The 14,683-nt window shown below is 46.3% G+C and overlaps 2 protein-coding genes across 2 annotated transcripts; one reads left to right on the top strand and one right to left on the bottom strand.

Moving 5' to 3' along the window:
- Window positions 1-3,235: 3,235 nt before the first annotated feature.
- Window positions 3,236-7,514, bottom strand: LOC119453086 (60S ribosomal protein L3-like). The gene is given in 8 exon segments (XM_037715078.2): window positions 3,236-3,328; window positions 3,538-3,657; window positions 4,463-4,558; window positions 5,109-5,225; window positions 5,227-5,310; window positions 5,648-5,845; window positions 6,219-6,574; window positions 7,293-7,514. Coding segments are annotated over 8 exon segments (1,173 nt in total). The 5' UTR covers window positions 7,450-7,514; the 3' UTR covers window positions 3,236-3,283.
- A 1,461-nt stretch (window positions 7,515-8,975) lies between these two features.
- Window positions 8,976-12,255, top strand: LOC119453084 (DNA-directed RNA polymerase I subunit RPA49). Its single transcript, XM_037715077.2, has 2 exons — window positions 8,976-10,372; window positions 11,405-12,255. Exon 1 carries the CDS (start codon window positions 9,087-9,089, stop codon window positions 10,317-10,319), a length of 1,233 nt encoding a protein of 410 aa, XP_037571005.1. The 5' UTR covers window positions 8,976-9,086; the 3' UTR covers window positions 10,320-10,372; window positions 11,405-12,255.
- The last annotated feature ends 2,428 nt before the right edge of the window (window positions 12,256-14,683 follow it).

The following is a 14,683-nucleotide window of genomic DNA, read 5'->3' as shown; positions in this document are numbered from 1 at the left end:
ACATTTATTTAGTTACATCTGGTAATTCGTTATATCAGTGTTCTTTACATTCAGGTTGTGCTGTACTGGTATTCACTGTGTTGGTTGAAGCAAGATGTAGTATCTTGGTCTAAATGGTCCTTCACTAACACTTGTTGGTGCTCTGCACATTTCTCAACGCTTCTAAATGTATCGCTGGCAGCAGTCTCGTCATCTATGGGCCATCGGTGTGTGCTAGACCCCACCTATTGCGTGTATTCTGTGCAATATGCTGTTCCCTTTGGCTTTTATAAGTTGGCTGCTTTGTGTATCATACACACGTGGCTTCAATAGCCACCAGCTGTAGCTCTGCGTCACTCACTACATATGAAAGCTGTTGCTTTGTTCCTCACGCCATATTGCACTCAACGAGGGCATTACATGCATTAAAGTGAAGCTTACTTCACCTATGCTCCCGGGTTTGGTGTGGCCGCTGCTGCTGGGTTGGTATATAAGCGGATCATTTATGTATATACGTATATGCAAGTACCAGCAAACTGACTTACAGAACTCCTGTACACTGACCGCCGACAAAGTAGTGTCAGTACGCGCACATCTGTTATCATGTAAGAAAAGAAAAACATGGTTACATAAAACCTGAACATATGTTGGCTTATAGGCATCTCTAAAGCACCACTGGGCCTTTTAATGAAATGGCACATTATGTTCACTGGATTCTTAATTGTTTTAAAATTTGGTATGTGCCATTGGGTTTGTGCCCGTTCTCAGTGAATCCTCCAGAGTGAGTATATGTACAGTCAACTACAAAATTTTATGGAACAGGAGATCAGAGAAAAAGCTGAATCGTTGTGCAAGCCTTGTGAGGCTTGCACATATATTCAGCTTTTTCTAGTATCAGCAGCCTAGTATTCGCATTTACAGTCTCTACCAGTATATGTGAACAACATTGTGATGTCCGGTTTTACTGACTACTGTTGCAGGCTGCTCGGAAATCAAACGTTTTCGAAGATCCCGTGGTCTGTAAACGTTGTTTGATACATGGTATACACCTGTCATCGCCATTCTTCCTTCAACGAGCATCATACGTCGCGTTTGTCCTCGTGACATCACCGCATATACGCCTCACACTGTGCATCCGCCTGATTTGGTGTTTGCATTTTGACATAGCTTGCGAGTGGTGTAGCACACAAACGCAAGAATCTCACGAGATTAAAGTTGTGGCCTTTCAGGTGGATAAACATAAACGTTGCATTAGGTTGCATGCTGCATAGGATGGAAGTAAACACAACTGTATGCATCGCGGTTAGTTTTATAGGATTCGATACATAGCTCCACTTATGTTAATCTATGTTAAGATGAACACACATGTTAAAATCCACGTGAAGCAAAGTGGATTTAAATGGCTGCTGGCTTTGCATGAAATTTTTCAAATTTTTGTTGTTCAATTCTGTATCATGCAATTACCTTGACATTTTTATGCATGTTTTTCTGTATTTGTTTGTAGTCTTCCCAGATTTTTACTATGTGGCTAATCATTCCTGTGGGCATTCCCCCCCCCCCCCCTTTTTTTTTCGATACACTAAGGAACCTTAGAGGGATTAAAGAGGTCAGTGGTGGATTTAGAGAGGTATAAAATTCGAGAGAGGTACAAATATTGCACAAGAAAGTCAAAACGTACAAGCAATGTAAAACTACAGGTGAGACAATTGGCACATTAAAAACACCAAGCAAAGTGCATTTAGAATGTTCATTCCAAGCACCCTACCAATTAAAAAAAAAACATCATCAAGGGTGCTGTGAAGGTTAACAATGTCTACATTCCAGTTTGTGCTTTGGCTGCATATATATTCAGCTCAAAACGGGTTCTACTACTAGGCAGCGGTGTTTGTTCTATAAGAACAAATTAGAACAAACACCGCTGCCAACTGCATGCCTGCAGGGCATGAACCAGGCCAGTCTTCGACCCTCGATTCACTTGTAGGGGTGTGCAAATATATTAGAATACAAATCGTACTACTCTCTACAAGTCGATTTGCATTCAATTCGAGAATTCATTATTCTTCATTGTCAAATACTCCTTTCTTTCGAATATAAGGAATAACACTCAGGAGTTTCAAGGGAAAGGAATGACTGAAGTCGGGAACGTCCCCAAGATTCTACTGCGTGCAGGAGCGGCAAATCTTGCTGCGCCGAGGCAGTGGTTCCCGAGCGAATGCACTGGACAGACAACTCTTTCTCAATAATTTTGAGTCTTTCATTATGAATGCATCAGTTTTAGGCAGCCTATGAATTTGTTGTTTCAATTTAGGCAAACGAAAGTTTCGATAGGCCAATTTCGTTCAGGTTAAATCTCTGTAAACCAATGTGGTATTACACTAGGCTCCTTCAATGAACAATACACACTATGTGCATGCGGTGGCATGCTGTTTTGCATCATTCCAGTAATTGCCACCATGGACCAGATAGTAAACAATTTTTTACAAGTTTATCATATGACCAGACGTTAAGACTGAAGCATGAATGAAAGACTATGCGAGGCGAAATGGGCAAGTCGGTGCACTTGTGCAGATCACTACCAATGCAGAGCAGTAGTTGGAAACCCGCATCAACCGGGGCGGCGCACGCGCAAGCCGCGTTCCATGCAAGAAAAAAAATGCATAAAAATAATGGGGCACCAAAAATGGCCTCTGGAGTCACCAGTGAGTGAAGGTTTATATATACTTATCCACCTCACTTTTTCAACGTTCAGTCACTATTCTACAGCATTCGAAATTTGTTTTCCAGATGCAAATGCATTGGAAATAGGGCGCCTTGCATTTGATAAGCTTGTTTGTAGTGGACTCAGATGTCACAAGGTGGGTTAATCTTCCCGAGTCGAGACTTTCACCTCCGAATGCAAAAATTAGCATACCGAGTGTCGAACTTCATGGTAAAAACAATCGCCAACAATTTTTTTCTCGCAAAAAAACACAAATTTGGCATTCAAAAACGTGAATTCTAGCAGTAAAATAATTTTGCTTTTGCCAACAGAATGAAAGATTTGCACACAGCGATTCACTAACAAAACGAAGCTCTTGGGAGAGTAGTATGTAGATTTGCTTTACAGTCCCAAGCTGGTGGCTGACTTGCCATAGCCATCAGTGATGGTTTCCTGTGGCAATTTTTGGAGAAAGTTTTTACCAAATGCTGACTGAGCAGTGTGCTCTAACAGCAGCCGTCCACACAGTGAATGCATCAACATAGACAAGACTACACATAGGACTCCAGAATGCACATTTATTGCACCACTGAGCCAAGAAAAGCTTTAGGCAGTTCCTTCTTCCTTCAGCTTGTCCTTTTTCAGCGGGCCCTGCAAGAAGAATTGGCAAAAAAGAGCTCAGTGAAACGGTGGACACAGCATGGATAATTTGAACTACAGACACGTCAGAAGGATCAGTAGGAAGGCAGTATTTGGGTATGGTCATCAACGACTTACAGACAGCGCATATCCATGTTTCTCATCACACAACCAACAGCAGCAAACAAAGAACAAATTTGAGGAAGTCGTGCCAGACTCACCATGAAGTTGTGCTTCTCGGCCGGAGTCTGGAAGCGGCCGTGTCCGAACTTGGACGATGTGTCGATGAACTTCAGTGTGATCTTCTCCATGGCGGTACGCTTGGTGTGCACCAGCAGAGACTGCACGAGAGAACGAAAAGATTTTTTTAAAGAAAGCTTGACATGACAACACCTGTCGGCCGTGTCAACAGACGGGTCAGGCCTATCATTGTTACATCCACCACAACATTCTCTCGGCATTTGTTCGGCTCAATGAATTCATCACAATGGACACAAATGTGCACTGTGCTTGCATGAACATGTGACCCCCTCACACACGTAAGGCATAGCAATGAAGCAAAATGTTGCCAATTGGTACAGCATTGAGCATTTGTGTTGTCTTGTAACAGCGTAACCCTCTCCATAGCTAAATCTTCCAGCTCCACTGACCTAATTAAACCTTGTTATAACAAAGTCACTTGCAAAAGGAGAAAACATAGCATACATACATACTAACTTGGCAAAAAAGAAAATTGGTGCAATGACTTTACAACATCCAATTCATTATTACAACATCCGAGTTTTGACTGCATTGCAGATGTACTGTAATACGTACTGATCTAGCACAATCTCACTTCCAGTGTCAACAGCATATACTACACCGCCAAAATGCCTGTCATTTCTGCTCACAAGCACACCAGTCAACACCCTAGTTGCAGTTCTGAACACTGGATGATCACTTTTCAATGCTGCCCTGCTGCACAAAACGCCACGACTAAAAACATGGTTGCCTGTGCACCCCCCCCCCCCCCATTTTGGAATTTTTCTTTTGCATTTCCTGTGGTATGTAGAGCCGAATATAATCCCACCGACGTTAGCACTTGGCCTTGTCACTTGTTCATGTAAGCAGAGTGCACAGACTCAAAGAACACCAAACCATCCTCACCTTGCGCATCGTGATGACCCTCTTCTTGGGACCCATGATGCAGCCCTTCAGCATCACGTAGTCACAGTTCACCACACCGTAGTGGGGGAAACCACCCTGGAAAGCACCGGAATGACAAGGAGAGGTTATAGCCAACCATGAAGGACTCATAATGTCAAATTAGCTTAGCTACAAGGTCAGTCCGTCCTAGTTCAACCAAAATAAAAACCGTCAGGGATCAGGTCAGATACATTCATCACTCAGAAGTAGGAACAGCTTGTCATTTTGCTGCTGCTGCAATGGCACCCGCTCGCACAATGATGAAAGATTCAAAGGCCAACTAAAGCAGAATCAAATTGTTCAGCACTCTAACGAAACTTTTAATCATTGAATTACTGAGTCTAAGACCTGCTATCAGCTATAAAAGACACTAGTGCCCTTAAAAGGATGGTCAAATTTTGAACCCTCAGTTCACACGAAAAATCGGGTAGAGAAGCATTTCTCCATGCAACCAGTGTTCCCAGATTGCCGATACATCCCCCACGGATAGCTTGACACATTGTGAAAAAGAGAATGTATGTATACAACAGGATCGCCACCAAAAAAGCAGCGAACTGCCAAGCTGTTCCTAGTGCCAACCATCAATGAGAACAAAGAAGACACTAACCATGGGAGTGATGCTCTTGTTGGAGGTGTCGTAGTCGGTGGCTGCGTTGTTGATGACCAGCTTGCCGTCCTTCTTGTGGACGCCCTGGCCGATGCGGTAGATCTTTTTGTTGATCTCCTGTGCGATGGTGGAAGCCCTTCTGACCGGCACGGGCCACGGTGAACTGGACACGGCTCGGATGCCACGCACCGATGCAAGCAACCTGAATCGAAGCAGACAACCAGTGTTTATGAGCGAAGCAGGGCAAACTAAACAAAAGGCAGGAAGTTTATGCGGCTTGATGAATTTGGGCAAGACCACCATACTATGGCAACCAAAAAGCACTGAATGCAAATTGCAAAGTGACAAAGAGCCACCATACTAAGCTGTTCAGACAGTAATGGTGACAACGCAAAAGATATTGTTTTGAAGTGATCTGCAATGGCTCATGATATTAACCTGAGTGGGGCAATGGAACAGCCACAATACGTAAACCCCAGTCCTTTTGGAAAATCCACCTAAGTTAGTTCACCAGAAGTGAAAATTAGACATGCACGCACCTTGCGCAGACCCTTGTGTGTCTTGCGCGGCAGCTTCTTGGTGTGCCAACGGCTGGTCACTCCCTTGAAGCCCTTGCCCTTGGTCACACCGATGACGTCAATCATCTCATCTTGGTTAAACACCTGGGACACTGGAATCGGCTTCTCCATGTGCTCACGAGCCCACTTGATCTTGGCACCGACAGTGCCACCGTTCACCTGCAACACAAGGACAGCACCCATGTAAATAAACTCTTTTACAGAGATCAGAAACGCTAACACGAACTGCTGACAAGGTTGCTTCAGAAAGAAACCAGACCTGCCAACGTTCTAACCAGACTAGGCTCACGTTAGGAAGAACAGCGAATACTGACCCACATGGTTATACGAAGTCTTAGACAAGGCATGATGTGCAGACTTGGATAGCTTTAACCTTTCTACAGCATGTGACGTTACTTCTAAATCAGTTGACCAGGGACAGCTACCCTAAATTGTGCAGTTTGTAACAATTGAGCAACTTTCAAAAGCGATACCTATAAGGCTTTCGAAAACAAAGCCCTTGCCAGTAAGTGCAACACATGAAGCCACGCACCTGAATCTCCATGATGTGGGCCTTCTTTTGACGCCTGTGCATCAGCTTCATCTGGGTGTGGGCGAGCACGCGGATCACCTTGCAGTATTTCTTCATCTTCTTGAAGTCTCGCTCAATCTCCTGGCGGCCGAGGTCTTCCTGCCACCGCTTGCAGCTCTTGGTGAATGCCTTCTTCTTGGACTTGTACCAGTTCTTGTAGAAGCGGCGCCGGCACTCCTCGCTCAGGTGCTCGGCCCAGATGGTCTTGAAGGCTCGCAGGCCCTTGGGCGTCTCGATGTAGCCCACCACACCAACAATCATCATGGGCGGTGCCTCCAGGATGGTCACCGGCTCCACGACTTCCTTCTTGTTCACCTCTGTGAGGGGACAACACAAAAGGTTGCTTCTCACGTTCACGCTCCTCAATGATGGAAACAAGCTGCCCAGAGTTTCACATTACGATCAAGACTAGATTAGGCCTACCATAATGAAAGCTTAATGCCAAGCCTATCGACAATGCATACACCTTGCCTCTTGGCTTTAAGCCCCAGACGCATTCAAATAATGCTCAAAGGGGCTACAATACTCCAATTGAGCTGAATTTTGACTCCCTGTTAACAGTATAAAAGGTACAATGAAATCTGTAGTAATATGATCTCTACTAGTGGCTAAGATGTAATGCCATAACCAACACTCCCTGTGACGTGTAATCTTTAGGTTGCATTGCTGAATCTGCAGAGAACTAGAGGTGCTCCTTCACTGTGTGCTACCGAAAGGCTAACAAGTTGAGTTTTAAAGATCGCCAAAGAGTAACCAACTGCAGTGCTCAAACTATCACAGCAATACTACCCCTCCACTTCTGAAGTCAAGGGGTGCCTTCATATTTGCGAGCCCCTTGCATGCATTGTCTCTCAACGCCATTCATTAAAATTACCTCAACGGTCACAAGCTCTCAAGCCGCAGACGCGCTGACCAGACAGGGAAGGTGACCCAGCTGCCAGTGGCCTCTGAACGAGGCGTGCACATGGCCGTGGCGACCAGAGGTGCACCACCTGCCCCATGAGTAGGGGCAGGCGCGCCGGAACGGGCACTTACTCGATCCGGGCTTGTCGACTTCGCGCACGATGTGCGTCATGCCAGCCTTGAAACCGAGGAAGGCGGTCAGGTGGATGGGCTTGGTCGGGTCATCCTTGGGGAACGCCTTCACCTTGCCACGAATGCGCTTGCTACGCTTCTTGGGCACGAAGCCCATGGACCCATGCCGGGGCGCTGAAAACTTGCGATGAGACTGCAAGAATAAAAGGAAAAGTGTGACTACCCTGTGCACGTGAACCTTGCAACATGTGGCAAAATGCGGTGGTGATAAGCAATTGTAATGTTACAAGCTATCTTGCAAGTAAATTCCAAACGCCTGTAGAAAGGGAGGTTGGATACATGCGATACACGTTTTGAAGGACGACGCTGTGGCCACAGCTACAAAGTCATTTCGTTTAGATCGTTGGCCCTAAGGCTGGCTTGTTTGAATGACAAGCTTGTACAGACGTCCACACTTCTGTCGAGAACGCTCAAGCTACGCGAAATTAAAAACATTCGTAATAGAAAATGTTACAAACATACGCTAGACCTTACAAACAGTTGTCAATGCCTTCCTCGCGGCAGGCACTAAAGATTCCACCAAGGGCTTACGGCAACACGTGTTCTTGGTACGAATGCCATGCATGAAGCCGACCAAAAGTTTAACATGGGGGGCTTAGCAGAAACACCGTGCTTTGTCGATTTAAGCGTGCGAATTAACTCGGGTGTACCGGCGTTATCTGAAAACGAAGAACGGAGTTTGCCCTGAGCGAGAATCGAACCATCAACCTCGTGGCCCACACGTGCCCACCGACTGTTGCAGTTAAAACAATATTCGTCCGACTCTTCTAATATGTAATACAATCGTCACATTTACACAGCATTTATTCGACTGAACACGCGGAACGGAAGTCATTACCGAGAAACCTTTAGTCACTACGAAGCCGGTCAGTGTTAGATACGCACGTGGCCGTAATCATGGCCTCGGCGATTTTATCGCACCAAAACAGTTGTGATAATGCTACTCAGCTTCTGATAATCTGCTTCTTGAAGTAAATATTTGTAGTCATTCAACCAGGCACTCTGGCGACATTAGCAACGTGGTACACGACCCGCATCGATATGCTATGGTACAAGCCAGATTACTGTGCGACTCGGGAACACCGAACATGCTATTTTTATTGCGAGACTTCAAAACATCCCGGCACGAATGAGTGACCACGAATTCAAAGTGCAATTGAGCACGAGAATGACCCAAAGGCCCATTTGCGAACAGCAAACGGGCAGTCTCGTAACCCGCAAGTATCTCGAGAATTTACGACCCACTGGCCAGAAACTTCAGTGTGCTACAAATAGCTTGACAAGTTAACTAAAATATATGCATCGATTGATCAATGTCTGTTCAGAAATTACGCCGATGCAGCACGATTTAAAATCTCTGAAACAGCAAAGCCCACCTACCATGACCGCAGCGTCCCGATGAAAGAGACCGGTTCCTGCGCGCACTCGAAGTCATTCAAAAAAAGGGGGCAGCACTAGTCATCTCGATTATACAACGACTGAGTTACGAAATTACCAAATCCTGTCCATTTTATTTTGAAGGTATTACAAATGATTTTATAAACTGTTCAGCGGGTGAAAAATGTATGGTACACAAAAAAATTATCAACTGCTTTGCAAAAACTGTGACTTTGAAAATCAGCATTGAAACCGAAACCTGGTGGCGTTCTAGGCCCACGCTTCTCGGGCGCGAACCACGTTTTTTCGAGGCGGTCTGTGGTGTTTTCGCATGTGTTTTTGCCCCGAGCATGCAAAATGGCACCTAAGAAGTGGCGCTTGACAGCGGTGCAGGGACCAACATGCGTACCGGTCGTCTCTTTCTCGCACGGCTCGCTAAATGCTTCGACGCGGCTGCCGACCACCGTCTACGAGCAAAAGGTGACCACTGCCGGCCGCTCCAAGACCCGGCGCATCCTTGCCTCCGAAGCCGACGGCTTGGAGTATATCGGCGAGAACTACGGCGAACACGGACTCCGCGCCAATGCGCAATGCAACCACTTCGTGGCCGTCGAGAACGTGAGCACGGGAGCCGTCTCGCTTTACCCGGCCGACCTGATCAGCATGCGGCCTTACTTCGCTAGATCGGCGCCGAGCGACAACGCCTCGAAAGCGCCGGACAGCAAGACGTTTCGCGAGAAAGTCGACGCCCTCGCGACAGCCTTCGGTAGCAAGCGCAAGAGGAAGGCGGTCGAAACGCGTCTCCGTCTCAACGTCGAAGAAGACACGCTTCACGAAACCACAGCCAGCACGCTGGCCGCCGTCAAGGACAGCCTGGCGGCGCTAGAAAACGACTCGACAGGCGGCGGCAAGTCTTCGACGCTGGTCGTCGATTCGATACCGCCGCAGAACCGCCAAGCCACGATCCCCCAGGACGTGTACCGGATCGAAGACGTCATCCCGCCAGAGCACAACGACTACCTCGACGAAGTGGCCCAGCCTCTGCTGAACGCGACGCCCGACGAGATCGCCCAGTGGAGATCGGATGCCACCTACCCCGAGTACGTCATCAACCGCGTCCAACGCCTTTCCAGGGACCCCGAGAACCGAGCCATCGAGGCCAGGCTTCTAGTCTTCTACTGCATGCTGGTCTCGATCTCACGGTTGAGGTACACCGACGTGAAAAAGAAGGACCCGATACCCGACATAGCGCAACCGCTCAAAGGGATCCTCCTGGACACGTTCACGCTGACAGCCCGTAGCGAGCGGGGCGTGACGTCACGTAGCTTTCCGCAGCGAATGAAGGACAAGGTGCTCGCCTACATCCTGGTGGTCGTGCTGATACTGGAGGACTACAAGTTCGACTTCAAGACGGTCCAGCTCGACACCAAGGCGTCGGACAGGACTCTGACGACGCTGGCGTACGCGCTCGGATGTCACGTGGGCACGAAAAAGGAGCCGGGTTCGCGCTTGGGAAGCAAGTTCCTCGAACTCAAGCTGCCCCTCGTAGATCCCAGTCAGCATCAGAAAGCCAAGAGGGGCAGAATGTGAAACCGAGTTTTGTGTTGCATAAAGGAATGTTAGATAGTGACGTTACAGAGCTGCTTCTGTTCTTTATACATAGCTTGCACTGACGTCAGTGAAAGGAATTCTGGGATATGCGTCCGCCATGCATATGAACCGCTCACTCTCCCACAGTCATTGCAAGCCCCACAAGACGTGTTGTCGCCATAGTCATGTGCATGGTATTTGGTTGTTCCAACCGCAGTGACCCCCGCGGGAGAAAAAAAAAACGACTAACAGCAACTTCTTTTCATTACCGAAAATCGTGGAGAACCAGTGCGAGCGCACGAAGCGGCGCAGCCTATGGCTGGCGTGCATAAACGTGCCAGCTTAGAGATCGAGAACCGCAACCTGTGAGTCTGTGGCGCACACTTCATTGCAGGTAAATAATTCCTTTAGACTTTGACAGCGTGATAATGGCGATATATAACGAAAGGTTAGTTTTGTAACTTTGTTCATTTTGCGCTGACTGACTGGGCTCCGTCGCTTCTCCTCAGCTACAGCGCCATGAACAGGGATCCCTCACGACACCAATGCCTCGAAAAACGACGCGCCGAAAAGCGGCAAGCCGAATTGCAGGAACGACATGCCGAGGCCGACGTGGCAGCGACAGGGATCCAGCCGTGTGCCGATCGGCCCCTCTCGCCGCACCCGACTGGAGAAACCGACGCTGACGAAAGTGAAGCGCGTAGATGACACCGCAGCAGATGCTTCAAAACTATGTACAACCAGTTAAGAGACCTTGAATGTGAAAAAAAAAAACTCTGCGCTTACGTCCATTCGGCACTTGTGTCCATTCCCAGGCGCAATGTGTAGGGATCGGCGTTCACGCACAGTTGAATCTTTTTTTGGACCGTACACGCGCAAATCCAATCAACTGTGCGAAGGATCCAATCCTCGCAAAAGGGCCGTGCAGTTGGAAATGCTGGCATGTCCAAGGAAAAGACGAATAGAAGCCTGTCACGACACAGAGAAAACAACTGCTCGTCGGATTCTCGCAGCGCGCGTGCGTCAGACTAGCGACAAGTTGTTCGCAAGCATGGCAGCCGCGGCAGGGAGCCCGCGGATGTGACGTCACGTGCAAGCTATGTATAGTGTCGCAGTACCATTCCGAAGGTCATTGAACAGTCTCATTGGAGGCTGGTCAATACCTTGTGAACGCTTTCCTGTTGCACTGAAGCAGTTTTAATGAGGCCTTGAAGCTGCATTTTACGCAAACATCAGCTGCACGTTGGAAAAAGTGCGGTGAACTTTGAAAATGATCTAGTAAGCCTCTGACAAAGCTGGTAGAGAGTGAAAAAGCTGCACTGACAGTACAGATGAAATGTGCTAACAACCGCTGCTTCGCCGATTCCTAGAAGATCTGGAAGAGTGTGCGGGAGTAATTTGTGGTCTCAAACGATTGGCTAATGACAGGTGTCTTCGGGTTGCTGTCACCCGACTTCAGTTTGCAGTGACATGGCATTTTGAAAATCACAAAACTCGCCTTGCCTTTGAAAAGAGCGATCTTGTTAATTCCATGCACTACAGATAGCTACAAAACTTGACAGATGTTCACAGTTTCATGCTCTAACACAATAATGTGTTGACTCAACAAGCTCACTGGAGAGCACACACTGTGAAGAAATGGACTCTTCAAAACGTTTGTGTTTGCCCTGTCCTTCCAGCCTTAACTCCTGTATGCTCGGCAACAATTCAATGAGAACATGTCAGCGTCTCACTTCAGTTCATGCGTCTACCAAGCATTAGAGGCCATGTCTTACGCAGCCAGCAGTGTTGTGGACGTCATTTAAGCTAATATGTTATAAGTTGAACCTGTCCATATACCTTCGTATATGGACAGGTTCATCCATGAAAGTGTTGGAATGTACCGAGTGTTTCACTGTTAAGAGTCTGGCATAAAGTGCGATTCTGAACTAAGGCACTGCCTTGTTTGCTCTTGTATTTTGTGCAGATGTGGCATTTCATGGCGTGTTTCGCTTGAGGCCATGATTGGTTTCACTACATGACAGCGTGAAACACATTACATATGCGAGCTAAAATTGAGTCATTATGTGGTGCACCAGTAGTTGAAGACAAGTAGGCAATGTTTTATGGCAGACATTTAGTTTAACAAAAAAGCTAACGCTGCTCCCGACTGATCGTATGAAACTACAAGGATCTCTTATTTAAGTTGTTTGCCTTGCGTCCCCATCTGTACGGGCTACAATAGTGCTCCAAGATGCCATACCAACAAGCCCGCATTGTAACACTAGTTGACTAGAATACTATTGTTACTGTTTCACGGCCTTACTCATACAGTGACTTCCAGGTGGGACCACTTGGCATGTTGAGCACATGCACTGCAAGAGGACAAGTCTTGTAAAATCACTGGCTTCAATTGGTAAATTGCATAATAAGTTATAAAGTTGATTGGCAAAAATCTTTAATTATTCAATTATGCATTTTGATTTATTGTGCAAGTAATGTTCGCCTCTTCGAGTAATCTGGATCAATGAGTTGATTGGTACTATATGCCACAGACGATATTTAAAATTCTGTTGGTATTTAAAAAAAAATACAGTGTAGTTTAAATACAATTTTCAACACAAATATGCATGACTTGTTGTGGTACTACAAGGCTGGAAAGGTTTACTGTTACAGTAATACATTCATGATGACTTATTATGGTATATTTATTAGTCTTTAAGCAAATGGGGGGCATAACTTTAAAACTGATATTTACAAATATAAATGGCCTATGTACTAATATACACGCCAAGTAAAGTTCCCAACAGATATTAAAAGATTAAATTCCGGGGTTTTACGGGCCAGGGCCGCAATCCAACTACGGGGCACACTTGTGTGGGACTCTGGATTAATTTTTACCACCGGACTGCCCCCTGTGTGGTGGTTATGCGGACTTCGAGCATGTCCTGTGGGGCTGCGCATTTGCCGGTCCCCCTTTCACCCAAGAGGAAATGATGATGCTTATTAAGGCCCAGGATCAGACCTCTCAAATCCTGGCAGTCCAGAAGGCCCGCGAGAGGGCTATCAGGTTTGACCTGATGGTCCCCGAGTGGGCCTAGCCAGGTGACGTCGAGTTTACTCGCGTCTATTGTGGACCCAATAAAGTTCACTCACTCACTCACCACCTGGGGTCCTTTAACGTGCACATAAATCAAGGTACTGTGGTACCTCAGTTTACGAACACTTCTCTTTATTAATTATGTTTGAGAACCCCACCACAATTCATGAACTTTATATCAGGCTCAAGGATATAGCTCATGTGATGCATCGATGATGCCACTTTTTGTTAAATAAAAACAATTTATAGTATTATCTTAATATTTATTTTTAAGCTTAAAGTTGCGTATGTGGTGAAATGTTCAATTTATAGTACTACGAAGTTTTAGAGCCCCTGTAGCCAGAATGTGTCTCTGAACGTGACATTGAAGAACCTGATGCGAGTTAGTTGAGAAGGTTGTGTCCATGTGTAGGAGTATGGAGGAACTTCTTGACATGGAGGCTAGCAGCGGCGCCATTAGATCGCTTCTGAAAAAAAAAAATTTGAATGAATGCCAGGACTTCTTTGAGTGTACTTTGAGGACTTCTTTGACTGTACCCCCAACATAACTGTAACTAAGAGAGTGTTGAACCTGATGAACAACAATGTGATCTTAATTACCGGGAGTGTACAGTACAGGAAAAAAAACAAGTCGCATTGCAAATTTTTTGCCACCACTGTGGAAGAAACCCCTGAATGGAGATCCTTGTGATGTTCTTATCGAGAGTGCCTCTCCCGTCAGCCGATAATCACCTTCCACCCACCCACCAAAAGTGAGCGAGTGCTCACTCTCCGTACAATCACTTTATGTACTGTACTGCAGTGTACAGTATACTTCTTTTTATATCCTTCTGGTAAGACAAGTTTTGTTTAAATCCCTAGCTAGAGTATGAATGGATGAAACACATATACGTTGTTTCCAATGCGAAACTCTGCTTTCGTTCGCAACCAATTTGGTTTGCGACAAGAGTCGCGGAACGAATTAAGTTTGGGAACCGTGGTGGCACTGTACGCGCCCCCATTGCCCATAAGAATGTGGTTACCGTGGTGGGAATCCAACCCGCAACTTCGAGCTTAGCAGCACAACGCAATAGCCGCAGGGCTAAGCGGTGGGTTTCCTAATGGTCTTACAAACTATAATGCATAGTTATAATGAACTAATATCGTAGCCTGTGGGACTAATACAAATACAAATCAAATAAAAAGATTGACTGAACTAACACAAACTTGTATTGGAATTTTTGCTACGGCACCTGCATTCCCTAGGAATGTCGTTAAACTTGACCGAACAAATTTCAAGAAGAAT

Source organism: Dermacentor silvarum, chromosome 5 (genome assembly GCF_013339745.2).
Source record: "Dermacentor silvarum isolate Dsil-2018 chromosome 5, BIME_Dsil_1.4, whole genome shotgun sequence".
In the NCBI taxonomy this organism is placed as follows: Eukaryota; Metazoa; Arthropoda; class Arachnida; order Ixodida; family Ixodidae; genus Dermacentor; species Dermacentor silvarum.
This window is presented reverse-complemented; position numbering and strand designations above follow the sequence as displayed.

Bases quoted from the DNA above. Each gene is read 5' to 3' on its own strand.
- LOC119453084 (XM_037715077.2), top strand. From the start codon at position 9,087: ATGGCACCTAAGAAGTGGCGCTTGACAGCGGTGCAGGGACCAACATGC.